Source organism: Ambystoma mexicanum, chromosome 4p (genome assembly GCF_040938575.1).
Source record: "Ambystoma mexicanum isolate Mex_15411 chromosome 4p, UKY_AmexF1_1, whole genome shotgun sequence".
NCBI lineage: Eukaryota > Metazoa > Chordata > Amphibia > Caudata > Ambystomatidae > Ambystoma > Ambystoma mexicanum.
In genome coordinates this window covers 882,106,987-882,133,772 of record NC_090927.1, presented here as the reverse complement: position 1 = coordinate 882,133,772, position 26,786 = coordinate 882,106,987, and the positions used below count along the sequence as shown (strand labels likewise).

At 41.0% G+C, this 26,786-nt stretch overlaps 1 protein-coding gene across 7 annotated transcripts in view; it reads right to left on the bottom strand.

Annotated features, from left to right (window-relative positions):
• Nucleotides 1–8,442: 8,442 nt before the first annotated feature.
• EPHA7 (EPH receptor A7) overlaps nucleotides 8,443–26,786 on the bottom strand; it is a 366,507-nt gene continuing 348,163 nt past the window's right edge. For all 7 annotated transcript variants that reach the window (XM_069606448.1, XM_069606452.1, XM_069606450.1 and 4 more), the window contains 2 exons: nucleotides 26,376–26,531; nucleotides 8,443–10,916 (listed from right to left, as the gene is read on the bottom strand). In XM_069606448.1, coding sequence (XP_069462549.1) covers nucleotides 10,802–10,916; nucleotides 26,376–26,531 — 271 coding nt within the window. In that variant the 3' untranslated portion in view covers nucleotides 8,443–10,801. The remainder of the gene's footprint in view (nucleotides 10,917–26,375; nucleotides 26,532–26,786) is intronic.

Sequence of the window (26,786 nt, the reverse complement as noted above, 5' to 3'; positions counted from 1 at the left end):
TCCCCCACCCACACCCTCAGCACACCCTCACTTCCGTGATCGGGAACCGGTGCTGCAGGGTCCTTTTCTTTTCTTTTTTTTGTAACGGAAGGCTGCGGGGTGTCCCCCGCAACCCTCGCTCACTATACCATGAAGTATAGTGAGCGGGGCAATGCGGGGGACACCCCTGCAGCTCCTGTTTTTTTTTTCAATGCTACCACCAAAGGTTCAAACTTTTGGTGTTCGAACCTTTGGTGGTAGCATTTTTAGAGCTTTTGGCCAATGCGATCATTTTTTTAAAATGTAATTTCGACCTAAACCGGACCATATTACCAAATTATTGTGAATGCATGCAGACGTCTAAGGCCAAATGATAATGGTGTGTTATTATATAGCACTTATGCTTAATCGCTTTATATAGAACAAATATACACCCAGCCTGTGTTGGTACTCATTTATCGACCTCAGAAGGATGAAAGGCAGAGTTGAGGAGTTTAAGAACAGACTAAATCAGTGACTTGCCCCCTGAAGTGTGCCTGAAATAAACCTTTAATTAGTCTAGCAATTATTGCATAGAATTCCAGAAAGACAAATTATTTGTTATTCCTTATTCCTATTCGTTCTTATTTAGGGCCACTGCTCAAAGTGTGACACTTTTGGAACCCCTTGTTTTTTTAAGCAGCCTGGACAAAAAAGCCAGCCAATCCAGAAACAAAGAGCCACATGGTGCTGGCCACAGCCGAGGAGCTTACAATAAGAAAAAAAATGAACCTTTGTTTATTCGTAGCAAGGGAGACCTCAGGGGTTGCAGCTGTGACCCCCAAATGATGTCCTGCAAACCAGTCAAGGAATGTAAGTCCATGCTTTGTGCCCAAGTTGTTTCTTATTTGGTCCAAATCTGCCCAGCGGTATTCACGCTACTGCACTTTTTCTCCACTAAAAAATGAATGGGCTGAAAACTGTGAAACTGTGTTGTTTTCTTAATAACTTTTTAATTTTATAAGGTTTTGTTCCCAAAATGTTGAGTTTGAGTATGCTTTTGACAAATCTGTTTTGAAAATGTCCTCCAAATCCATCCATTATACTAAAAAATAGCTGCTTTTTAATTTCTGAAAAGGCTGTCAGCCTCTCTGCTGCAGAGCACCATGGGAAATATAGCTATAGCTATAATTTTAGGAGAAGGGGGCACTCCCTTCCCCATCACATATTTTAAAAACGACTGGATGGAAAAAATGCAGACCTCTCGTCCCAGGAAATTGAGTCAATGCAACGTACCCAAGTTGTTTCGTACCTGGTCCAACTCCGTCGAGCAGTTTTGGCTGTGCGCTGGAACAAATGGGGAACTACGTTGAAAAAGTTTTTATTTGTTTCTTAATAACTTTTCTATTTTTTTAACAGATCTTTCCCAACATTTCAAGTCTGGGGGGATGCAGGATGTGGCATGAGAAACGTATAGTTTGCAAAATTACAGCTAAATCCGTCATGCGAGTCAAAAGTTATTAACAATACATTTTTGGGGTTTCCTATGCATCTCAATACTCAGCTTAACTATACTGTGATAACCTCCACCATATACTGTGGCGGCTGCCACACTATAGTTAAGGCGAGTATCAAGTTCCATAAGAAACCAGAAAATTGAATTGCTAATAACCTTTCACTTGCATGATGAATTTGGCTGATATTTTTCAAACAAAATGTTTGTCATGTGCGTCTTCAAACTGTGCGCCTCCATACAGTACATTCGGGGAGAGATTAATTAAAAAAATGAACAGTTATTAAGAAAGCAAACAAACCCTATTTTCGGCCTACTGCAATTCATTTTCTCATACAGAAAAAGTCAACATTTCTGTGAAGTGCACAGCAAAAACCGTTGGATGGAACTGGAACGAAGCAACTTGGGCACGGAGTGTCGACTCGAGTTCTGGGAAGGATATGGGGTTATTTCCAGTAGTTGTTGAAATATTTGACAGAGACGAGGGGCACCCCCTTCTCCTAAAAATATAGCCATATCTCCCATGGTGCTTTGGAGCAGAGAGGATGAGAGGCTTGCTGGATGGATTTTGATGACATTTTCCAAACAAAAGGTTTGTAATCTGCCCCACTAAACTTGAAGTATTGGGAACAATTCATTAATAAAATAATGCTGATTTCAGTTTTTGAACAGCCATAGCGTGAAACCCGCTTGCCAGATTTGCACCAAATAAGAAACAATTTGGGCACAAAGCGTTGACTTAATTTTGTTGACTCATTTGAGGTAAACCCATCCAGTAGTTTTAACCATATTTGACAGAGAACAGGGTGCCTCCTGCACCTTAAAACCTTTATTTTGGACTTGGTGCATTTCAGCATAGAGGTTGAGAGAGGCTAATAACCGTTGACTTGCGTGATGGATTTTGAAAAGCCGTAGCAACAACTTAGGCACAAGGCATTGACTTAATTTCGTTGACTGGTTTGGGGTAAATCCATCCAGTAGTTAGTAAAATGTGTGACTGAGACATGGGGGTACTTTGTATATATATCGGTCTTGGTGTTTTGCAGCAGAGAAGCTGAGAGGTTTTTCAGAAACAAACATTTTCCCTTTTCTTTGTTTTACTAGATGCAAGTGATACCTGTGATATTATCGTGAGAAGCAGCAAATGAAAAAACTCAAAATGCCATTTGGAGGAGTAACAAGGATGCAATCAAAGTTTGGAATGAACTGCCCTATGACCTTACTGATTCTAATAACGTTCTTAACTTTAGAAAGAGATTCAAACCTCTTCTGTTTATGTAGCCACTCCTATGGGAACGTTGATTGTTTTGAACCACAGCACTTAAATGTCCTGGCCAAAGGCACTACATAAATACCAATAGCAATCACATCAGGCGAGAGGTTGGGAGTGGGGAAGAAGACACCATGTGAAGTTAAACATTTGGGGTGAGTTGGGGAGCCAGTTCCGGGTAGAAAATGTTTGGTTTATCAGGGGACGACCGTCAGAATTTCACGAGATTACACCGGCAGCACCGCAAGATGCACTCAGAAAAATATTTGCGTCACACGAAGTGATGAGTGATAGTGGGTAATGAGAGACGGTTAGGGAAGGAAGAGGCAATTGAGTGGAGTGCGGGGATCTGGAAAAAAGGGGGACACATGTTGAGTGCCTGTGAGGATTTGGAAGACTTTTTAATTCCGAGCAATTTTTCATGCTATCGCGGTTCTTTACTCCAGGAATTTCTGTTATTAGAAATTATTACTATGAAATTCTCGTAGGAATAAGAGGTAAGTAAAACAAAAAGGGTTAAGATCTGCAGGGTCTTCATCTACTGGGCATGGGGCAATGTGTGTTTGATAACAAATTAATGGTTCGAAATGGCCAGTGGCCATGGCTAGTGGGCCCAAAAGAAAGATATTGGTGCAACACACCCAGAGGAGACAGCCAAAGAAAGATATTGGTGCAACACACCCAGAGGACACAGCCAAAGCCCATAGCTAGTGAGACCTCAAGAAACTAAGCAACACATTTGGGCCGTGGCAACTGGCCTTGGCTTGAAGGCCAACGCTAGTGGACCCAAAAGAAAACTATTGCTAAAACATATAGCTAGTGGGTGCCGAGGAAACTAAGGTATAGCAAAACCCTTAAAATGCAGTGAGAAACTATGTGTTAAGAGCGTTAAGATGATCAGATGTAATGCAACACAATCCTTGAAATTCAAAAAAGTTCACCTAAGAGAATGAAAATAAGTCACACAAACAAAACAGTGGTAGGGGTTATTGGCCAGGAGAGGACCACCGTGGAAAAAAACAATTGACTGTATTCGAGGGACAATGGAAAGAGGAGGGGGAACTTGGTGATTGCCTGTGAGAACAGAGAAGATTTGGGGATTTTCTAGCATTATCGGGACATACAAGGAAATCTTATGGGCATGGGTAGTTCAATGCTGCTATATGTGTCGTTCATTGCCATTATTGGAGGAATATCGCTGGAATAGGGAGAGAGTGAAAAAAAAGTAATTTTTCACCTGCAGTGATCACATCTGCTAGGCATGGGGTAATGGATCTCTGTGCCCAATGGCATGGCTAGTGTGCCCCAAAGAAACCCATTGGGGCAACATGTACAGAGGCCACAACCATTGGCCATGGCCAAAGGTCATGGCTAGTGGGCCCCACTGAAACCTATTGGTGCAACATGTACAGTGGCCATGGCCAGAGGACCCCAAAGAAACCTTTTGGTGCAACATGTACAGTTCCACGGCCAAAGACCCTGGCCACTGTCCATGTGCAAAGCCCATGGCTGTAGGGCATGGCTAGTGGGCCCCAAAAAAAACCTATTAGTGCAACATGTACAGTGGCCACGGTCTAAAGGCCATGGCTAGTGGGCCCCAGAGAAACTATAGTAAAACAAAACCCTTGAAATTCAGTGAAAGAACTGTAGTTAGGAGAGAGTTAAGGTGATCAGATGTAATGTGAAAAATACCTAGCAACAAAACCTTTGAAATTCAGTGAAGAAAATCTTGGCTACGAGCCTGTTATGGTGATCATATGTAATGCAACACAACCCCTGAAATTCAGCAATCGCATTTGACCACAATGATGACATCACATATGACATCACTGGTGGTGTTAATGTAACAAATTACCTCATACTTGGCAGAACCGATGAGACCTAGAATTACATCAAATGTGACATTACGGATTAAATATGTTATAATATTGTTGTTTCATACATGGTCCAATTCCATCCAGCAGTTTTCGTTGTGCGCCCGAGTAAATGTTTGACCTTTTTCTCTTTGGGAAAATGAATGGGGACTAGCCCAAAACAGTGTTTTTTTGTTTACTTCATAACTTGTTTACCAGATCTTTCCAAAAATGTCCATTCTTGTGCACGGGTGCGGGGGCGGGGGTCTAGGTGGGGAGAGTACAAGGTCTGCAATATTGCAGCCAAATCCGTTATGTGAGTCAAACCTTATTAGCAATTAATTGTTCGTGTTTCCTTGATACTCAACTATAGTGCAGCAGTATAAAAAGTGACTATGGAATTTATTACTTGTGTGAATTCAAGCAATGAGATTCATGTGGACAGGTAAGTCTTTATTTCATTGACCAAATGTATTTGCGACTACCACATTGTGGACCCTCTCTGGCAAAAAGCTGGCGACCTCCTTTATTTAAGTTGACTATTTTTTTTAATCACATTTCAAGTTTTGAAAATACACTATCTGTTCATTTACCCAAATTTTAGAATTTTAGGATGTGACTATATACTATATGCCATATCAAACATGACCATCAGTCTGGCTTCAGAGCTGCCAGAAGCACGGAAACTGCTCTCCTGAACATCCGTGAGGACCTGCTCTCGAACCTTGACTCCAACACTCTGTGTGTTCTCATTTTGCTTGATCTCTCTTCTGCCTTTGCTACTGTCAACCATGCCATCCTGCTCAACCGTCTCAGTGATAACCTTGGTATCACTGGTCAGGCTCTGGCCTGGCTGACGTCTTTCCTCTCCAATTGACCCTCCGAGGTCCAACTGGGGTCCTTCCTCTCTGACATCTTTTTTCTCTACATGTGGTGTCCCCCAGTGATCTAACCTCTCTCCCTGGCTGTTCAACCAGTATCTGGCACTCCTTGCCAACCGTATCACCGCTCTCTGCCCCAACTTTCAGTGCTCTGCGGATGATACCCTGCTCATTTTCAGGCTACCCTCGGCCTCCTCCTCTACTTTCCTCATCTCTGACCATCTGTCTGCTATCCAGGAATGGTGTGCCGCCAATGACGTCTTCCTTAATGCCAGTAAGACTGAGATTCTACTCATCGGCACACCCACTCCCTCCTTCCCTGCAGCTCTCTGGTCGGCCTCTGTTGGCCCTCTTCCTGCTCCTAACTGCAAGGCAAAAAACCTTGGGGTCATCTTCAACTCCACACTCTCCTTCTCTCCTCACATATCTGACGTCTCTAAGAAGTAATACTACCATCTGCACCTCCTCTGAGGTATTCTTCCTTTCCTCTCCTCTGCTTCCCCCAGAAGCTCACTGTCTCCCAAGACCTGGTTCTTTCGAAGCTGGACTACTGTAACAGCCTCTATCTTAATCTGCCTGCCTCTACTCTCCGCCCTCTGCAATTTATCCAGAACAGGCCTGCGAGACTTGTCCTTGGCCTCAAGCCCAGGGACCGTATCTCTCCAGGACTGAAATCTCTACACTGGCTCCCATTGGCTGCGAGGATTAAGTTCAAAACCCTCTGCATCATCCACAAGGCCTTCTGGGGCCTGGGGCCTAAATACCTTCAACTCTCTCTTCCTAAATATCTTCCTTCTCGAGCTCTTCGCTCATCCGTCTCCAACTCCCTCAGGGTCAGCCGCTTCTCCAAGCAACGAGTTGGGGGTCGATCTCTCTCCGCGGCAGGGGCCTCCCTGTGGAAGAGCCTTCCTGCCTCCCTGAAACTTGAGGAGAACCATCTCTGGTTCCGGAAGCACCTCAAAACCTTCCTCTTTGCTTCTGCTTTCTCTCCCCCTCTCCCCTGCTAAATTCTTGACTGAAACTGCACTGAATCAGCAACTGGGCCACTCTCACTGATCTCGGTCCTTGGCCCAGACACTCTCCACTTGCACTGCCTCCCTGCCAACCCCTGCACTTCGGGACTGTCTCTGTATCCCTACAGCCCCCCTTCCCAGCACTTGTCTGCACTTACCTTGCACTTGCCACCAGCTGGCCGTAGTATTTATTTGTTGTTCTACTTACCCTGTACTGCACTTTCCCCCCTCCTTTTGCCCTTGCACTTTTCCTTTTCCCTCCACCCATGCACTTGCGCGATCTGAATGACACCTGGCCAGGTAGGATCGTTGTCTGTCTTCCCCTTGTCCCCCCCTCCCTGCCTCGTTGCGCCTTGAAACACTTGTGTATAGGCGTGTTACAAATGCCATATCATATCATATCATATCATGGATATTAGATTATGAATGTTACCCTAAATGAATGCATAACTAAAGACAATAAATATTTCAACAGGACACTACAGCCTTTCAGGCCTAGTGAGGTGAATTATATACTTGACCCAGCAACACCAACCAAGTAACACACTCTCCATAGTGTGTTCCCTGATTTACTTGGCTGTGACCTGTGTGCAGATCCTGACTCAGCAAGGCATCCTCACACCTACCATATCAAAACTGATCTGGCACACACAAACAATCCCTCTCTCTCTCTCTCTCTCTCTCTCTGCAGTCTGGTCTCTTTCTACTTGGGTGAGAGTGCACACGGGTGTACATATTCGGGAATAACCACAGCTGTTGCTGACAGATGTGTGACCAACAAGGAAATACAGGTATGCTGAGGGGTAGCTGTACGATTTTTTCTCCAAAAGTAGTTATTAAAAATAAAGAAATGTTAATTATACTAGTATTGTAAACCACTGTTACATTTGTACAATGTTAATTTCCAATGATCACTTTCTGCATATAATGTAGTGATAAAAAAAGTTACACTTGTTTTACTGAGAAAAACACATAATCAAAACCTAAAATAAACCTATACTTTATTTTCTGATTTAAGGATATCATTCCAAGATGGACAGTCTTTTACACTTCTCTTATGCTCTTTTGAAGTACCCCTCTGAGAAGGGTGAGGGAGACAGATAACACCAGTGATGGGTTCAGCCTGCATTGCATAGAATCAAACAGCATTTTGGGAACTAATATTTATAACTAACATATAGGTCCGTGGAAAACGTTTTGTATGATTGAATCCCTAACTACATGATGCTTACTGGGTTTGGTGCTCATTTAATTTTTCACAACCCTCACCCTAACATCTTAAGTATTTTAAACTATCAAAATGTGTGTAACGTTGAACCATCTATACCTATTTTGACAGCTCGTGGTTTGGATCTGAGAAGAGCGTGGCTGAGATGTCAGTTACTAAATTGGGGTAAAAGGAATATCTGAAGATAATGGTTCCTTAACAGCTAAGAAATGTAGCTCCTTCTTAAGTTAAGGAATGCTTTGCACATGCTCTGTTCACATTTGTTAGGATTTGTGTCTATTAAACTATACTATTTGCTGCAGGAACAAAATAGTTATTTTATCACAACACTTATTAAAAATTGAAAATGCGACAGAAACTATTTCTAAAATGTATGAAGCGGTGACACAATGGGGGAATTGTCCGAATACAGTCATGAACGCAGATTTCAGATCCTATACCTTCAGGATAGATTGCAGGATTAATAATTAGATTCTGGTCTGCAACACTTACAATGAGAATCATAAATTACATGCTCCACACCCAAACTGGAGTCTCCAGTTCTCCATTTCAAATGCAGAAGAAAAAATTAATCATACAGAACAAAAGTGCATGTCCTTGTGTAATTTTGCAAGAATCTGCGGTGGATTGCAGAATGCCATCTAAGTGGACACTTGAGCAGTGCAGTGGAGACCATCCATAAAGCAATGAGACAAACACTAAAAGATGCAACTGAAATGCCAAAAGTTATAGATCCAAAAATATATTTACAGTCTATTACAAAGATTACAAATGGAAGTGTCTATGTCATGGCAATGCGCTAATTAAATGCACAGATTTTCTTTAAAAGGGAAAAATGCTTTGTCTGTGAAACCCCACAGATCTTCTAAACAAACAAATAAATAAAATGTCAAATATAATAATGTGCAGTGATCAAAAGGGATAAAAAGAAAAGCAAAGAAACTAAAATATCCATTTGAATTTCCTGTAGCCATCTTTGGTCCTAAATGTGGGAAAATACGTCATGTAGCACTGAAAATACATGTTCTTTTGTGATGCTCTGCAAGTAAAATAGAAAAATATAGTGCATTTTCAATGTATTCAGAGCTCACCACAGAGAAATGTGTGTACAAAACGAGACAGTATAAATAAAATGTACAAGCTTTACAGAGGAACATTTACAATTATTGTGGATTCCCACATTATCAAACAAGCCCAATTAATGACCGATCCCTGGGATCTTTCGCTATCAAAATTGATATAAACAGCCCAATCCTCTTTGGAAGTACAGCGGTTCACTTCTAGGATAGCTCATGGTTTTCATACTTTTTAAAAGCATTTATCTCACGATGTAAACATAATGGGCCGGTCTATAATATCTATCATGACACACATTTTATTGCTTATTAAGAGTGTCTGGTAGATCAGCACAAAATATATGCAAAAGTAGAAAGGCTAGGCCTTACTTCCCGTTTTCCCTGTATTTAGAAGGATTCCGTTAAAATGCCCAGTTTCCATAGGCCAGTGGCTCTGACCACATTATGTAAAATGTGTGAACATTAGCATACAAAATATCCTGCTCCACTGTCTGAAGTTTGAAAATCATGAAAAATCTTTCATCGTGTCAGAGATTTCCCCCATGCCGATTGTAACGTGTTACCAATTTTCAAAAGTATGCAGATCTGGCTTTTCTAGTGTACTAAGCCATTCTCACTTTTAGCTGATAGCTTGCAAGCAGAACGCCAAGACGGCATTGCTATTGTATTTTTACTAAATATTCTGAACTGCAAAATGTGAAGATTCAGGCCTTTATCACTCATAATACGGACGAATCACCTGAACCCAGAAATCCTTCTATTTCACTAGATAGCTAGAAACTGGTGTCAAACTGGAGGAGGCTATGTATACTGCAGTTACATGTGAACGTCCCAGGGGCAAACGCTTATAAAGAAACATGAAAACTCCAAGCAACCCTTTGCATCATGCTCTGCAGTTCTAATATAAAACCTAAAGTCCTGCACTAACGGTTGGGCGGCATTCCACTTTATCTCATAGAAAATATATGCCAGCTATTAAACTCACATTTTTCTACGTATTACATTCAAGAAAACCAAACTCTGTGTGCTCAGATGAGGTGTATGGATAACCCTGGTTAATCCAATCTTATACCAGTGACACTCCCTTCGCTCTCCAATTACGAAAAATGTCTTGTTCGTTTTTTTTTTCTCCAAAAAGTCAATTTGCAACTGGAGTGCTTCTTCTTCAGTTGTGTTGTGAAAAGCATCCTTTGAATCGTGGACGATGAGTTGTAGGTGCCTTGGGACAAATTGGGGATCGTTATTGCTTTTGTTTCTCAGGATATAATGCAATTGAAACAGTACAAAAGTTTTCAAAAATATTGTCTCTTGGCAACCTGCAATTTCTGGACTTCCTGGCAAAAATGCATGGCGTGAAAATAGCATGGACTTAAAAGAAAAAATGGCACGAAATGGGATACCCATAGTCTCATGAAAACACATTTTCAGTCATGCGCTTTAAGCAGAAAACTCAATATTTTTTTTAAAGGATCCCAGCAAAGCAATATGTCACGTAATAAGCACTAAAAACTTCCAAAGATATAAACAGCTTACTAAAAGGATGCCCTTATGTAGAATAAACACAAATGAGAAAAAACATTCAAAAATCACAGATTCAAGGAACATATTTTGCTGAAATTAACAATATCATGACTTTATCTGACAAATATATCTTTTAAAATCTTTATGTACAGTATATTATTTAAAAGTCCACTGGATAAAAAGGAGGTTTGAGAGCAAAAGGTGTTCGTTTGTGGTGTTTTTTTTTCAGGTAGTACTTTGTTTCTACGGTCACTGCTGTGTATCATTGCTACAACTGGTGGATCACGTTGTCCTGTCTTGCATCATCTGGTGGCACTTAGGAGTTCAAGTCTGGAGGTGCTTGTAGATCTTGTCGATCTTGTATCCACTGGGGCAGTAGTGAGGAGGACCCAGGAAATCAAGTGTCTTGTAGCAGCAGTTCATGTGTATTGAAGGCCAGTGCTATTGTCTCTAAATTAGTCACCTCCCTCATGAGGGAGAACAGTCTATCACACTTGGATGCCTGTGCCATGTAAATGTAACATTTGTGCTCTCATAGTCTGAATACTGCTCGTGATTTTCTTTTGATGACCGACCAGTGTGATTCCTAAACTCATCACATCACTGAAAAACAGAAAGAAAACAAATTCAGTACCTGATAATTACTCATGATATATTTGCAGGCTATTATGGTCGATTTTGCTGACAACTCTTCTCTCCATTACAACAAAGGTGTCTGTCATACAGTACCTTTTAATTCAGAACTCATGAGTGGTATGTAATTTGTTGCCTTATTGTGTTGTTTAAACAAAAACATACAACAGTTATTTAGCATTAGTGCCTGTGAGGGTCAGCAATAATTAAGCTTTATAGACCTAGCCAGAGGGTTGTACCATGGTTATGGACCCTGAAGACAGAGAAGAGAGGGGTCCATAACTCCTGGTATGGCCCATGGGCATGGTTTATAAAGTTATTATGTGCCGGGAGTAATGGGGGGGGTAAACAAATAACAAGTGGTTGCTGGGAACTGACCATATCTACTGAGGCAAGGTGTGGAGCAGTAATGGTGTCAGGGCACTCAAAGCAACTCTTATGTGATGAGGGGGCACCACACTAAGAGCCTTGCAGCACTGGCAGTAGGGCTCTTGGTGCTCCCTCTCACCAAAGAAGCACAGCACTGACAGCTGTGTCACTGCTCCGGAGCAGGGATCTCTGCACGGTGAGCCATCTATTCACGGGAGTGATGCACCAAGAGCCCTGCAGTCAGCCAGCGGCACTGGGGGAATATATCCGGGCCATACAGAATTCCTGAGCAATACCAGCTTGTATGGCCCAGAAATTGGCCAATGGGGTTTGCAACCCCACTCTCTCAGGACATAATGGTACTAAATTGCTTGACACCCAGGTTAACAGTCCCAACCTTATTATGCATGTGAACATAGTGACATATAAAGATGATTGAATACCATTAAACATGGGATAACGGGTGAGGAAGGTGATTTATGACGTTCACACTATTAACTTAGAGTCCCTGGCTTGGTTGACACGTTTGGGCAATGGTTTGCGTGCTAGGGTATGCAAACATAAAAACAAGGTTGTGTATGCTGTTTATGTAGCAGAAACCTAGCTAGGAAATAGTAGTCCTTTATGACTTGTCACATTTCTAAACTATTTACAGTTGGACACCTCACTGCTATCAAACAGGCTTAGGTGCTTAAAGTTCCTTAGCACTTCAACAGGAATTGAACAACAAGGTACTCAATTTTTAACTAAATGTTAATATTGCTCGGGCTGTACAGATGTCTCATGGGATATTGTTTGACAATATTGATTCATAAAAGGAGAAGGCTTTTTTGTGGATTTCCTTCCCAACATTTGTTATTTTGCAGTTCAACAAAGGAGAAGCTTCTGGAATTCCAGTTGCCCCAAAAATGACTTGCCTTTAAGCCATAAAATTAAGCCATTGATTTAATATAATGTTGAATATAATACATGCTGTTTTAAAAAAAGACTGGACTGGGATCTGCAGCCAGTAAAAATTAAGAATGGGAGTGATGCAATCAAATAGCTTGATGATGGCGATTAGTCTAGTTGACCTGTATAATCACACGATCCTTAAAGCGATTAACACTCTAGCATCACTCAAACTACGCAAATCCAAACCCAGAGCACATCTCAACACGTGGTACACCCCACAGTGGTACACCCCACATCTTAAAGCTCTCAGGAAATTAAAAATAACCACTGAGGTCTTATGGAAGAGCACCCCGTCCCAAGCAAACAAGGACAAATCACTGCAGCTTCCTTCAATTACAAGGTTGCCATTGTCCAAGCCAAAAAAGATAACTATAACGATTGTATAACCAAAGCTAAGTCTAACACAAAGGAGCTCTTCAATATTTTGAAGGAGCTAGACTCACCCGCCCCACCTCCTGACACTTGCAACAAAGACATTCTGTGGTGCAGCAATATCCAGAATGCACTCCAAGACTAAATTCCTATGCTCCAAATCAAAATAGAAACTAAAAAAACGCTCATCACTAATGTGGAGCCTTCTCCACATCTACCTTCCCTCGCCAGGAAGGTGCAGCCCCAATTTAACTTGACACCTCTCTCCATCAAAAAGGTGGAGACTATCATCCTTAAGCTTAAACCTTCTAATTGTCAGGGAGACACATGTCCTGCACCCCTTATCAAGGAGGCTGTGAAGGAACTAGCTCTCTTCATCACATCTGTCATTAATTCCTCATTCAAATCCAGTATAGTACCCAACAATCTGAAAGATGCCTGGGTACTACCGCTTCTAAAAAAGCCATCCTCACACCCGAACAATCCATCCAACTACAGATCCATTACGACTGTACCCTTCCTGTTAAAAATACTGAACCGAGCAGCCTATCTGCAGATACAGCAACATCCTGAATCCAACAACTTACGAGGCCTCAGACAATCTGGATACAGACCCAAACATGGGACTGAAACAGCATTTATTGACCTCATGTCTCAAATACAGACTCTTAAAGATAAGGGAAAATTGTCCCTGCTTCTTCTACTCAATTTATCAGCGGCATTTGACCTGGTGAATCATAAAATCCTATGTAAACACCTCTCATCTGCTGTGCTCTTCTCCGATCAAGCAAACGCTTGGATTGAGTACTTCTTCAATAACAGATCCATGAGGGTCTTTGCACCCTCAGCTGCCGCTGCACCCACTCCAGTTACCTGCGGGGTTCCTCAGAGGTCCTGTGTGTCTCCTACGCTCTACAATGTATTTACCAAGCCTCTTTTTGATGATCTTGACTGTCTGGGTGTCACCTACACTAATTATACAGATGTCACTCAGATGCTCATCCCCATCACTGGTGATCACATTGTGGATGGTAGGACTCTCAACAACGTTTACCTTACTATACAAGCCTGGATGGCAAAGCATGGGCTCTGTCTTAATGATGATAAGACAGAGCTGCTCCTGTTGGGCTCACCAGTCAAGCTAAACAAACTGGATGGGTTATTCACCTCATTCAATATTTACGGCAATATAATGAAAGTATCCAAGGTTGTCAAACATTGGGAGTTTATATTGATTCGGAACTCACCTTAGCGAGACAAACTAATGTTATGGCCTCCTCAACTGCATACACATGTCGCCCTTACTTGACATCAGCTAACTGCATCACAATACCAAGAGCCTTGGTACTCTCTAAGCTGGACTATTGTAATGCGCTCTATCTTGGCACTTCACAACAAAACCTCAAGAAAATGCAAGTGATGCAAAACATTGCTACTAGAGCAGCACTGAACATCTCAAAGAAACAACACATTTCAGATACCAGACACTCTATAAATTGGCTTAACATTAAGCAAAGGATAGCCCTCAAAACACTATCCCTTACACATAAATGCTTATCCAAACAGGCACCCATCTACCTATCCAATACCATCACCAGCCATACATCAACACAGTTTACAAGAACAGCCCAGATACACTGTGTCAACATCCCACATTACAAGTTACAAAGAGCAAGAGGGGTCAGTTTCCCAGTCCTCGCTGCTAAGAAATGGAATGCCCTACCGCTCCCATTAAGAGAGGAAGCTTCCTACCTCTCATTCCGGAAAAAGGTCAAAGTGCGGCTCCGTGAGCAAGACCTTACCACGGTTGCATAACCACGTCCTACTTTGAATATAAGTAAAGTGCGCTTTTTCCCACACAAAGATCCTATAGATGGACTGAGATGCAATGCACAGTGCACAGAATAGGTGTACCCGCCAGCACCTATTAAGTAGAAGAACTGTTTAAAGTTGTGACATGCTTTGCGCTCATCCCTTTGTTTCTTTTGGCATTCAATTGTAATTCTTTATTTGGTTGCCACGTCAGCCGACACGTGTTTCGACTACACCGTCGTCCTCAAGGCTGACAACATCACAATAAAAGATTATGTAGCTACACCAAACTGTTAGAAGGCTCTACTAGCTTATCGTAATAAAGAAGTAGTCCAAAACGTGCTGGTAATGATAAATGAATGGCATTCCATGGGCCTTCTCTCTGATGATGAAAAAAGTATTTAAGCATCACTGAGCCAATCATGCCTACGATATACTTTTTACCCAAGATTCATAAAACATATGAATCATTTCCTGATGTCAGACCCATCATGAGTGGGATAGGCTGGGCCACCGAAGGGATATCACAGTATCTAGACAATGCACTGAAACAATTTGTTACCAAGATTCCATCATTCATTAGAGACACCACCCATGTACTTCAGATGCTATCACAATTGAATGGCAATCACATTATCTACCAGCATTGATCACAATTTGGCAGTTGCTACAAATGACTACACCTATCGCAATGAATCAGCATCATATCGCACACACATTTTTATGCTCAAAATGTTTTTGAAATTCACCCTTAACAATAATGTTTTTTTATTTAATGAGCATTACTATTCTCAAGTTAGAGGAGTGGCTATGGAAGCAAAATATGCCCCTTCCCTTGCCAACCTATTTATGGCCCAATTGGAATAGACACACATATTAAACAACACACAATACAAACACAACATTGTTTTCTGGAAAGGATTTATTGATGATGTGCTCATGTTCTGGTCTGGCACAGAAGAAGATCTTACACTATTTACTGATTATATCAATATCAACTCTTTTGGTATTAAGTTCACAGGAGAATCGAGTAGAGAATATATAGACTTTATTGATCTCAGAATCTTCATAGAGGTTGGCGAAATCAGCACTAAGACTTATTGTAAAACAAGTGAAGTAAATTCGACTTTGCATTCAAAGAGCTGTCATCAGATATCAACAATACAGAATATTCCTAGGGGAGAATTCTATAGAGCTCGTAGAAACTGCAGTAGAAATTAAGATTTTGAAAGGGAATGCAAGCTCATATCGGACAGATTCAGGCAAAGAGGCTATTCGGAAGCCACTATTAGAGACAGCCTTACTAGATATTCCTCAATGGAAAGGTTTATTACGCTTGAACAAAAACAACATACACCTAAATCACAAAATAGTGTTGATTTTATTATCAAATAATCAAGAGACTCTAACTGCTTATACAGGCTACTACTCAGACATTGGAACATTCTTCTACTAGACAAAGACATCAAGCCCTTTTTGGCAGAGAAACCTAAATTTGTCTATACTAGAGCAGCTACTATACGAGATAAGATCAGTCCATCTTTTTTAAAACCTTTGCGTCACACAATTGAGAGGAACACTACATGGCTAACTACAGTCAAATGCGGAAACTGTTCAATGTGTAAATATTCACACAACCACAAAAATCAATACACACACCCGAATGGACATGTGATTCAGATACAAGACTTCGGGCCTCATTACACGGTAGACGGTGAGCCATGGCGCTGTTAGCGCCATGGCTCATGCTGGTAAAATACCGGCACCGCCTTGGTGGAAAGGGGATTTACCGCCCCATTCCAAGGTTGGAGGGGCGGTAAATCCCCCTTCCACCATTGCCCTTCCCCATTCCCATTTCTGCCCCATAGGGCTCTATGGGGAAGGCGCTAATTACGGCACCGCAATTTTGCGGTGCCGTAATTAGCTCCGAGGTCCCTTTGCGGGTTGGAATTTAACGCCTGCAAAAAGCAGGCGTTAAATCCCCCAACCCGCAAAGGGACCTCGTAGTAAGGCGGTAAGGATTTACCGGTACCGGTATTTTACCGGTACCGGTAAATCCTTACCGCCATCCGTGTAATGAGGCCCTTCATCAATTGCAGAAGTTCATATGTGGTTTATGCAATAAAATGCGTATGCAATAGGTATTATGTAGGATCCACTATTAGACAATTGCACTTCAGGATTCGGGAACACATGGCTAGCCTGAGCAGTCAGGACCCGAAACTCCCTCTTGCCATTCATTGGCAAACTAAACATCAGACCAACAATAAGGAAGACATACACTTCATTGGTTTAATGAAGGTCAAGAAAGGAGTAAGAGGTGGTGATATTGTATTAAAGCTAAGACAATTGGAAGCTAAATGTATTTGTTTATTACGTTGCACACAAGACGGTCTCAACACTGACAATGAAATGTATGCATTCTTGTGAATCTCTCATTCTGCACATACTAGTGGGAGCTATTGGTGTATACTTATGTTATCAACATATGTGATAAATGTGAAATGTGATTAGTAGGTATCTGATTTATGAAGTTTCATCAATGATTGACAACTATAGTCTGAAGGATGTAATCATGTTACTATGCATTGGTATTTAAACAATGCTTTTATGTCAAATTACCAACATACTATCGGAATCAGTGTGTACAGCACTTAACATATCATATTCTATACCATTCAATATATCTGTACACTTGAATAGAACATTCCAATATAGGATTGTAACAGCAAACATAGGGTATTGATGTGCTCGAGTCATTTGCACTGTGAGATTACTTCAGAACAAGTATTAACAAAATGATTTTCAATATGTCATCCGAACCTGACAATTATAGTATGGATGAACAGGTACAACATAACGTGTAAAATCACATTAAATAAATGGCTTTCATCTTTATAATAGCTTCACATTCAAGTCTTGCTCCATATTGAAATTGCTTAACAAATCATGACATCAAGACTGCCTCATAATGCATATGAGCGCAATGCGCATGCCCAATGAAGCAGTCGCGAACTGCTAAAACATGCTTATACAGTATGTGACTCTTTCCGGAGCATGCGTAATCCGCAGCTTCTGGACAAGCGACTGCGCCAATGTAGTTAGTGGTTAAACTTCGAGCATGCGCAAACACTGCTCTAGTGTTCACCAATCATAACGTTCCACACCACGGTCAGCTTAGTTAAAAACGACCAAAAGAATAATTCGTGTTCTCTAAACATTTAGCCAAAAAGGGATCAATATAGGTAAGTCTACTTTGCCACGTTATTACGTGAACCCCATCTCTGATTGTTCATCAACACACTTCATAGTTGCAATTCTGGTGACCGCTTTCTTGCTATATTTTTATTAGCTGAACCCAAATTAGTAAGCATAGTGGAACAACAGTAATGCGAAGTGGCCTCATTCCACATAATGACCTAACCTCCGAACATACTTTTCTGGCCTTTCAACATTAGAATTGGTGGTGCTCCCTTTAAATTACTCTCATACTAACAATTGCAACGTTATTAATTAATCATGTCAAATTTTTGATGTTGTAACTTCATGCAATACTTATGAATAGCTCTTTACACAGGTATCATAATTGCTGTGTTTTCTATTTCAGTCTTCACAGTTTTATTGATAGGTGAGAGCAGCACCATCATAGATATCTAAGAATTCACTTATTCACGCATGGGGGTATGGACTTGCTCACTCTATCCTCATTAATGTGCAGCTATTTTCGAATACACAGTAACACCAAATCTGTCTCATACTTCAGTATTTCTGGTGCTAATTAGTGATGGGCATTTCTTACACACAAAGAAGCACTAGCATCACCCTTAATAATTTTTATTAACTAATTCGTGATTCTCACCGTGACACATGGCTCGACTGCACCAATGTAGACAGTATTAAACAACTAATAATGTAACCACATGTTTAATCATATATCCCAATCTCTACACTGCAAAAGCCTTAATTCAACTTTTCTGCTGTTTTGTTCTCCCTCCCCTATACCCTGTGAACATGACTGCCAATGGGGTATGTGAATTTTGTTACATCTCAACTTTATGTTTGTGATTTTGCATATGATTGCATGTATATTTCAATTATTACATAATCTTTTATTATGATGTTGTCAGCCTTGAGGAAGACGCTATAGTCGAAACACGTGTCGGCTGACATGGCAACCTAATAAAGAATTACAATTGAATGCATATTATTAGCATATTTAGTCATTTATATAAGACAACGGAAACAAAGGGATGAGCGCAAAGCATGTCACAACTTTAAACACTACTTTGAATATATGTGTGTGAACTCTTGCCTGATGTCTATATGTAACTCTTATGTATCTAATTTCCCATGTAACATACTTCAGCATCCCATGATTCTATGACTGGGTGGTTCTATGTATATTTTTGAACTTGTAAGCATAGTGCCCAGATGCCTCTAAACAAAACTAAACAAAATTAGTCTGTCAGTGGTATATTGCACTACTATTAGTGGTGTGAGGGCAGAGGGGATGACACCTGAGTGGAGTGCCTTTCCCCCATCTAGGTATGACAGTACCTATTGCTTGGAAAGCAGACCTCAAGTCAAAGGGTTTGTGCTTTCTTGGCAGCGTGAGTTGGAAGTATAGGTTGTTGTTGATGATTAAGAAAAGCGATCTAGCGTTTAGTTCTGAACGGTCCCATTTGTGGTCGGGACCAAACCTAATTTGCATATGGTCCTTTCCCTTCTGTAATGGTTTTGCAGGCTGAAAAACAATGGTCTGGAAGGTTGCCCAGAACGGTACCCATAGTTATGATTCGTTCAAAACCCTCCAGCCATCACCTTTTGGTTTTGCTTAAGATACTCAGAACGGGACGTATATGCCCAGATGTGGTTGGCTCCTGAGCCTGCTTGGCCTAGAGGTTCAAATTTAGTCTGTACTGGCCCTCTTTGTGGTGGGACCAAGACTGAGCTGCATATGGTCTTCCCCCTTCTGTGTAATGGCTTAGAACACTGAATAAAGATGGGTTGGAGGGTTGCCCAGAGCTGTGTCCATGATTATGATTGATTCAAATCCTGCCAGCCATTACCACTTGGTTTTGCTTAAGAAAAGTAATCTGTCATTAGGTTCCAATTCTGTTGTGAACCCCTCAATTCCCATGCTAGTCAAGATTGCATTAGTTTGTGCTTTACTGGGATAAAGAGGAGCATCCAGTTGGTGGGATGGACTGAAATGTCAGAATAACTGGGAGGAGCTTATGGAGGTTCCATGCATAGTTTGGTGATAACTTGATGGGAAGGAGCCTTGCAGTATCCTGCTTGTGACTGGGTGGTACATTGTTGTACATTTCCCCAAGTGTTTCAACTGGTGAATATTTGATATTTAGGAGGAGAACCAGCTGAGCACAGACCTGAGAAACCGATTCTTGAAGCTAGTAGTGTGGCAAGAATCATGATGGTGACTGTGACAAAGGCTACAGAAATGATAAGTAGGACTGTGATATATGAATACACTGTGCCCAAGATACTGGGTGTGTCAGCAAATCCTGTATGGCTGCGGATTTAAGAATGCATCTGGATCTTAACCCAGATTGATAGTCCTGTATCAGACAGTGTTCCTCTATTAGTTTGCATATTTGTATGGCTACTCTTTTCTCGTTGGCCTTTCCAGGAAGGTAAGGTTGGTATTATGACAGTAATTGGCATGTTAGTCCAGATCTAGATTTTTCTTTTCATTTTTTTTTTTTTTAAATAGCCATATTAAGCCTGGTTGAGTGATCTGCTCCCAGTAGCAGGACAGACTTGACATTGCTTCAACCCCCCTCTTTGCCCCACCCAAGGAAGAGCAGTATTTTTTTCCATCAGCCATTGCCTCAGCCCTGCCAGAGAAAACAAAGGCTGGTCGACTTGCAGCTTGGAAAGACCCCAGAGGAGAAAACAGCAATGAAAACAACCTCTCTCTCAACATGTGTACAAAAATAAGCAGGGCAGCATGAAGGAAAAAAGCATAGATGCATAGAGGCTGCAAGCCGCTATGCGTAGGAGAAGGAAAGGAAACAACTCAAAGTAGAGTTGTATTGGCAAGGTAGGCACATAGGAGAGTCATGGCAAACAAGACCACATTGTTCACAGGTAGACTCTGGGTACATGGAGGGGTTTGTGCCACTCTAAATAAAAGGTGAGGATAGGCTGAGAGAACAGGCACTGATTTCTAGGCACATACCAGCAATTATTTGTCACATTCCCATGACGCTGATTTTTGGATATGTGTCCACTCTTCTAATGCAGGTGGTAATGTGTTTAAAAAAATTTAAACATTGCTTTAATGATTCTGCGCAGATTATTACTCCGAATAATATAAATCTGAAATAATACTATTTTACCGGCAATGCACATCTTTGGTTTACTCATTTTGAGCAAAAGGACAATCTGTTGCAATTAAATATCTCTTTACTATTACGTTAATAGGCTATCTATTGGAAATCAGGAATTGCAATGCTACATGCAAAATGAAAGATCTCACATGCAGGTGGGTGTTTTCTATTTTGTGGTGGCTTGGTTTGAATAAAACAGGAATATTATTGTTAGTTGAACTTCTTTCACTCTCAATAAAGAGTAATGGGTGCAGGAAATAGCCGCTTTTACACTTCAGTTGTATGGAATCTTACTCACTTATGCTCTCTCTCATTTTCTGTTTCTCCCCCATGCCCCACCAGAAATTCCTGTAATTCCAATTAGTAAAACATCTGGCATTGTTTATCAAATTTAAAACATAATGCAAAGATGTGGTATAGGAGTTCGGAAGAACCACATTCATCATATGCATTGGTTAAGTAGGTAACGTTAGTCTTTATACTTAAATAATATAAGATTGTGACAAAGATGGAAGTCCTTAACAGATGATTAGACACATTGGGCCTCATTACGAGTCCGGCGGTAACCGAGGCGGTAAAACCGCCCGGTTACCGCCGGACTCGTATTACCATTCGGCCTCCGTGATTTCCGGAATAACTGGGGCATTTCAACCAAGGTGACCCGGGAATTCCGGAGGCGGAATGGTGTAAATCCCCATTCCCATTGAGTCCAATAGGACTCAATAAGAATGGGGACCATGGAAACACCGGCAACGTCTCGTGATAGTGCCAGTGTTTCCATGTCTGCTTGCAGGCAGGCGGTGGTAAACCCGCCGGGTCAGACCTGGCGGGAACGCCACCTCCCGCCTGCAGGACTTGAGATCGGGCGGTCTGGAATTAACAGTGGCGGCGGGTTTATCGCCACTGTTATTTCCGGACTGCCCGACCTGTAATGACGCCCATTGTCCTTCCTAGAGTTAACCACAAGCCTGGGTGATCTGCAGATGATCTGGCCAGTAATGGCCATGACCATCTTTACAGTTCTTGTAGACTTCCACCACCATACCATGCTTACACTCACCTAGAACTAGTATGGCCTCCCTGGATCTTACATTCACCTGGCACTAGCCTTGTGCTCCCAGGTCTAGGGAAGCCATGACATTATTTAGGAGTACTATACACTTCCTGATCAGTTTCTCCTGTTTTCCTTTTCTCCCCCTCCTCTCTGTTCTTGATCCCTGGTTCCTTAAATATATCCTTGCCCCATTTTGCCCCAAATTGAATGCCTTTGCCATGGGCACCTTATGAGTCAAAAGTAAATGAAGGAACAAATACATATATTTCTCTATGGAGTTTTAAAAGCCAGAATATAAAAATTAATGAAATATAAAATTGTGTCTGCATTATGCATTTGACCATTTTGACCTTTTCCTCACAGTGACATACAGCGTGGACATGTGCAATCTTTCAATGTTTCAACCCTAAATTAATTGCAATTAGTTATCATTTGTACATGATTTAATTTTAATAGATATTACAACATGAGCCTTTTCTCTCTAGTTTATTCATTTATTTGTATACCTATATACCACCAGTAAGCAAGTTCTCAGAGATCAGGGCACAAAACAGGAAGTAGTAAATAAGGAAACCGTAGTCCATCGTCTCTAAGCCAAAAGCAGAGAAGTGAACAGATGTGTCTTAGAGGATTTCTTAAACCAGCCTAATGTTTTACACTGTTGCAGATCAGAAGGCAGGGCATTCCTTAATGTAGGAATGATATCATATAAGGCCCCTTGGCTAGCTACAGCTAATTTCACTCTAGGAACCTTCAATAGATTCAAGTCATTTGATCTCAGGACTCCATTATTAGGTACCCATAGAAGCTTTTCTACCAAATACTCTGGCCTTTTCTCAAATAGGCATTTGAACGCCAATGTTAACAACCAAAAGACCACTCTTGCCTCTACTGGTAGCCAGTGTAGGGCTTTCCTGGCTTCGGTTACGTGATCTCTACACCCTAGTTCTGTCAATGCTCATTCAGCATTATTTTGAACCATTTGGAGTTTATTCAGTTCCACTTTCCCCGTTCCCAGAAATAATGTGCCACAATAGTCAAGCTTGGCACCCACTATTGCTCTTGTGATGCTGGTGCAGATCTGTTCAGACAGAAACAGGGGAAGTTTGCATAACAGGCTAATATAGTAGGCTGAGGTGAAAATAACATAACTTAAATTGAGATTTCATGCTCATGGTTTGGACAAAATACACACCAAGTGTTTTTACTTTACGTTGTGTGGGTATAACACAGCCTGCAATATTTAAATTATCATAATCCTTACTAAATGTTTTCAATCTGGCATCCGTCCCTGTAATCAACAGTTCCGTTTTCGAATTGTTCAAAACCATGTCATTCCTCAACATCCAATCTTGAAAAATATCAAACTCCACTGACGACCTCAGGGTCCTTTTAATAGTCCCATAACAACGGGATTAGACACTGAGTATCGTCCACATAATTTGTATGAATTATTCTTCTTGAATCCAGAAGCTCAAAAAGTGGCAATGTATAAAGAGAAGAGGAAAAACACCAGCCCTGAGGCACTACAAAGGGGACCTTGTTAACATCTGCTTGAGCTTTGTTACTATATAATCTTGACATTCGTTTATCCAAAAAGGACATTATGCATTCTGCACTATGCATTATGCTGACGGGTCTGTAAAATGTGCAGAGTATAAAATCCTTTGGACCAGTATATTATGGTCCACAAGATCAAAGGTGGCAGACAGATCAAGTAGCATTGGCATTTTTCCTTTACCCATGGATCCAAAATATTGTCCTTCAGATCTAAGAGAGTTGTTCCTGTGCCACGTACCATCCTGGAACCAGATTGATGCTTACTCAAGATCGTGTTTGTAGTCAGAAATTCCTGAATCTGCAAATACGCTGTTCTGTCCAAAATCTTGAGTAAGAACAGCACATTCATAATTGGTGGATAAATGGGCAAATGTACAGGGTTAAATGTAAGATTTTTAGAAGTGGAAGCACCCAGACTTGTTTCACACTATCTGGCACAACATTTTCAACAAATGATTTATTAATACATTTTGTGATGGCAGCGAGAAGTGCTGGCACACCTAACCTAATCACTGCAGCTAGACATGAGTTCCCTTTACAGGAGGTTGGTTTTAAGCAGGCTAAAATATCTCTCACTTCCTTTTCTGAGACTAGTCTGAAAGTAAATGGCTCTTCTATCTTAACTGCCCCAGAGTCCCTCAGGGCATCCTTACCCAAGCAAGACATGATGCTATTTCCTTCTATTTCCTGTTTATTACCAATGTCTTTGCTAATACTTTGGAACTTATCAGTCTTAGCCTTTTGAACCGAGGTACAGCAGACTTTTTACTTTGTGATGTTATCTTCTACTACACATGGTTTCTTCAGTTCTCTAAGAACCTTTACATTTCCCTTTGTGTTGTTCCCAGCCTTACTACTCCAGGCTTTATATTCATATTTCTCTGCCCCCCCCCCCAAATAGCCAGTTTGTGGTTTTTAGACACTCACGCAAAGTCTTTATCCTCAGGTAATTTAGTGTTTAGCCATTTATCATAAGCTCTTTGCTTTATCCATTTTAATTTATGGATCTTCAGAGAGTACCATGTTTCAGACATTTCTTCAAAAAAATGCAAGATTTTGACAGGGCAATACTATCTACTGCTATCGCCAGGGTGTACTGATGTACTTGTGCTGTTTCCTCTGCTGAAGCCTACTTATATAACTGATTTGTCAAAGGAGTAAGGTATGGATTCAAATTGTCTAGGGATAGTTTATGTATATTCCTAGAAACAATCACCATCCTTTCTGATTTTTCTTTTCTTATGCCCTCCATGCAACTTAAGGAGAAAGTCAATAATATACTAGTTTGACCATGAGCAAGGACATATACCTACTTCTGTCACATGTACATTTAAGCTAGCTAGCAAAATCCAAGCTGTTCCCTTTCACATGTCTCAGCTCAAAAACATGCTAGGAAAAATCCATATCCTGTAACAAGGTTTCTACGGCAGTAGCATTATGGTCAGTCACATTATTTTGCCATTTTGATGGTCTGCTTAACCAAAGGAAGCACCATGTAAAAGAATTGTGTTTGGATTAGGGCATTCCAGTAGGCGAGCGATATAATGTTATCCAGCCAATAGTGGTATTAAAATCTACTGTTAGTTTCAAGAATAAAGCATCACACCCAACAGGAGCAAAAATGTCCACCTTCCTAATATCCAAATCTGATCTATAAATCAGGGCTACACCTCCCCCTCCCTTCCTGTCTATCCATATGAAGAATATTAAATCCCATAGGTACAGCCAGGGTCAAGGATGAACCTGCTGCCTCATGCAGCTATGTTTCCGTGATGGTGAGTATATCAATACTCTGCTCCTGAATATATTCTGCAATGCCAGTAGCATGTTTTAATAAAGGAGCACATGTTTACTAGCACACATTTCAAACTCCTCTCAGAGTCTAAATGGTTCACTGAATTACCATTTTCGTAAGTCATTTGTTCCACCCCACTCTCCATAGGTAGTGGCTCATCACCTTGATCTTCAAATAAAGAACCTTCACATGTCTCTTCCCCTGCATGACTAGCTGTTCCTTCTCTAATCGAGTCTCCAGATGTATCACCCACATGAGTTGTCCCGGGAATATTTAAAAGTGATCCAGGTGTTCCATCTTTCTGCACTAATTTAGCTGCAGCCTCGCAAGGCACATCTTGAGGTATGTTTATGGAAGCAAGTCCCATATCCATATACCGTTGCAGGATCCGGGCCATACGCTGGGAAGTAATCTGGGAGGTGATCTTCGGCACTAATAAAGATGCTACACAAAATGCAAGAATAATTACTAGATCTTTACCGGCAAAATTTCTATCATCAAAAGGTCAGGGAATATGACCACATCAAGTTAAAGTGTGAATACAATAAAAGTTAATGTCCTCCTACTTACTAGACCACCGTTATCCCAAACGCTAAACAGCGCAAACTGGCCACATGCACCAGGCGCTCACGCGCCTGCTGGTGAACTTAAATGAATGCCGGGGCACCTGGGTAGTGTAGTACCAGTAGTCATCAACAGTTAAAACTTTTAAAAATAATGTAAAATCACCAGCCCTAATTCCGAGTATATTTAGCAGCAACTAATTGTGAATATTATAACAAAAAACCAAATTTAGAGACACAACACAATAAAGTTACTAAAATAAGCTTTGTCCCCAAAAGCAAAGCAACAGTGTTTCTGCATGCCATTCAATCTAATCTTGGTTCTAGTCACTTATCTACTGAAAATATTGAGCTAATGGGCAAGTTAACCACATCTTACTGGGTTGATAGGGGAATGGTTCCGCTCAGCCAAATAACATCTACTCAGTAACTATTGCATTTTTACAATTCCGATAGGAACTTGACAGCAATTCATTCCCAAAAAGTTAGATTTCTGGAAGTATTGTACAAATTACTTTTCAGTATAAACAGTGTCATTTAATCTTGATTTGATGTGGAACAAATAGTCCATTATTCAAGCAAAAGTCTATAACTTACTCAATCGTCATCCTTGCCACGGCTTCTAGAGTGTTGTAGCCCGCAGAGCTGAAGTTCTCTTTGTACCTTTCCATCTTGATAGCTTCTAACCATTCACCCACTGAACAGAAAGCAGCAAAATCAAGTGTGTTCTGATCCAGAAGAGGGCTGACTGGTCTAAAAAGGAGACAAGAGGGTGCTCATAAATACCAGGCTTATTTATTCCATAAGCAATCTTGATGTATTTCAAACACAACATTGAGAAAATAAACATTTTATGATTGATTTGTGTGTATAAATATCAATAGCATTTTGTATAATTAGTGTGTTTGCTGTAGTGCAAGGTGATATATAACTAGCCCCCTTGATATGATTTGGTATTAAAATAGATATAACATATAATTATTGAAGTAATTAAAAGCCCACCTTGAC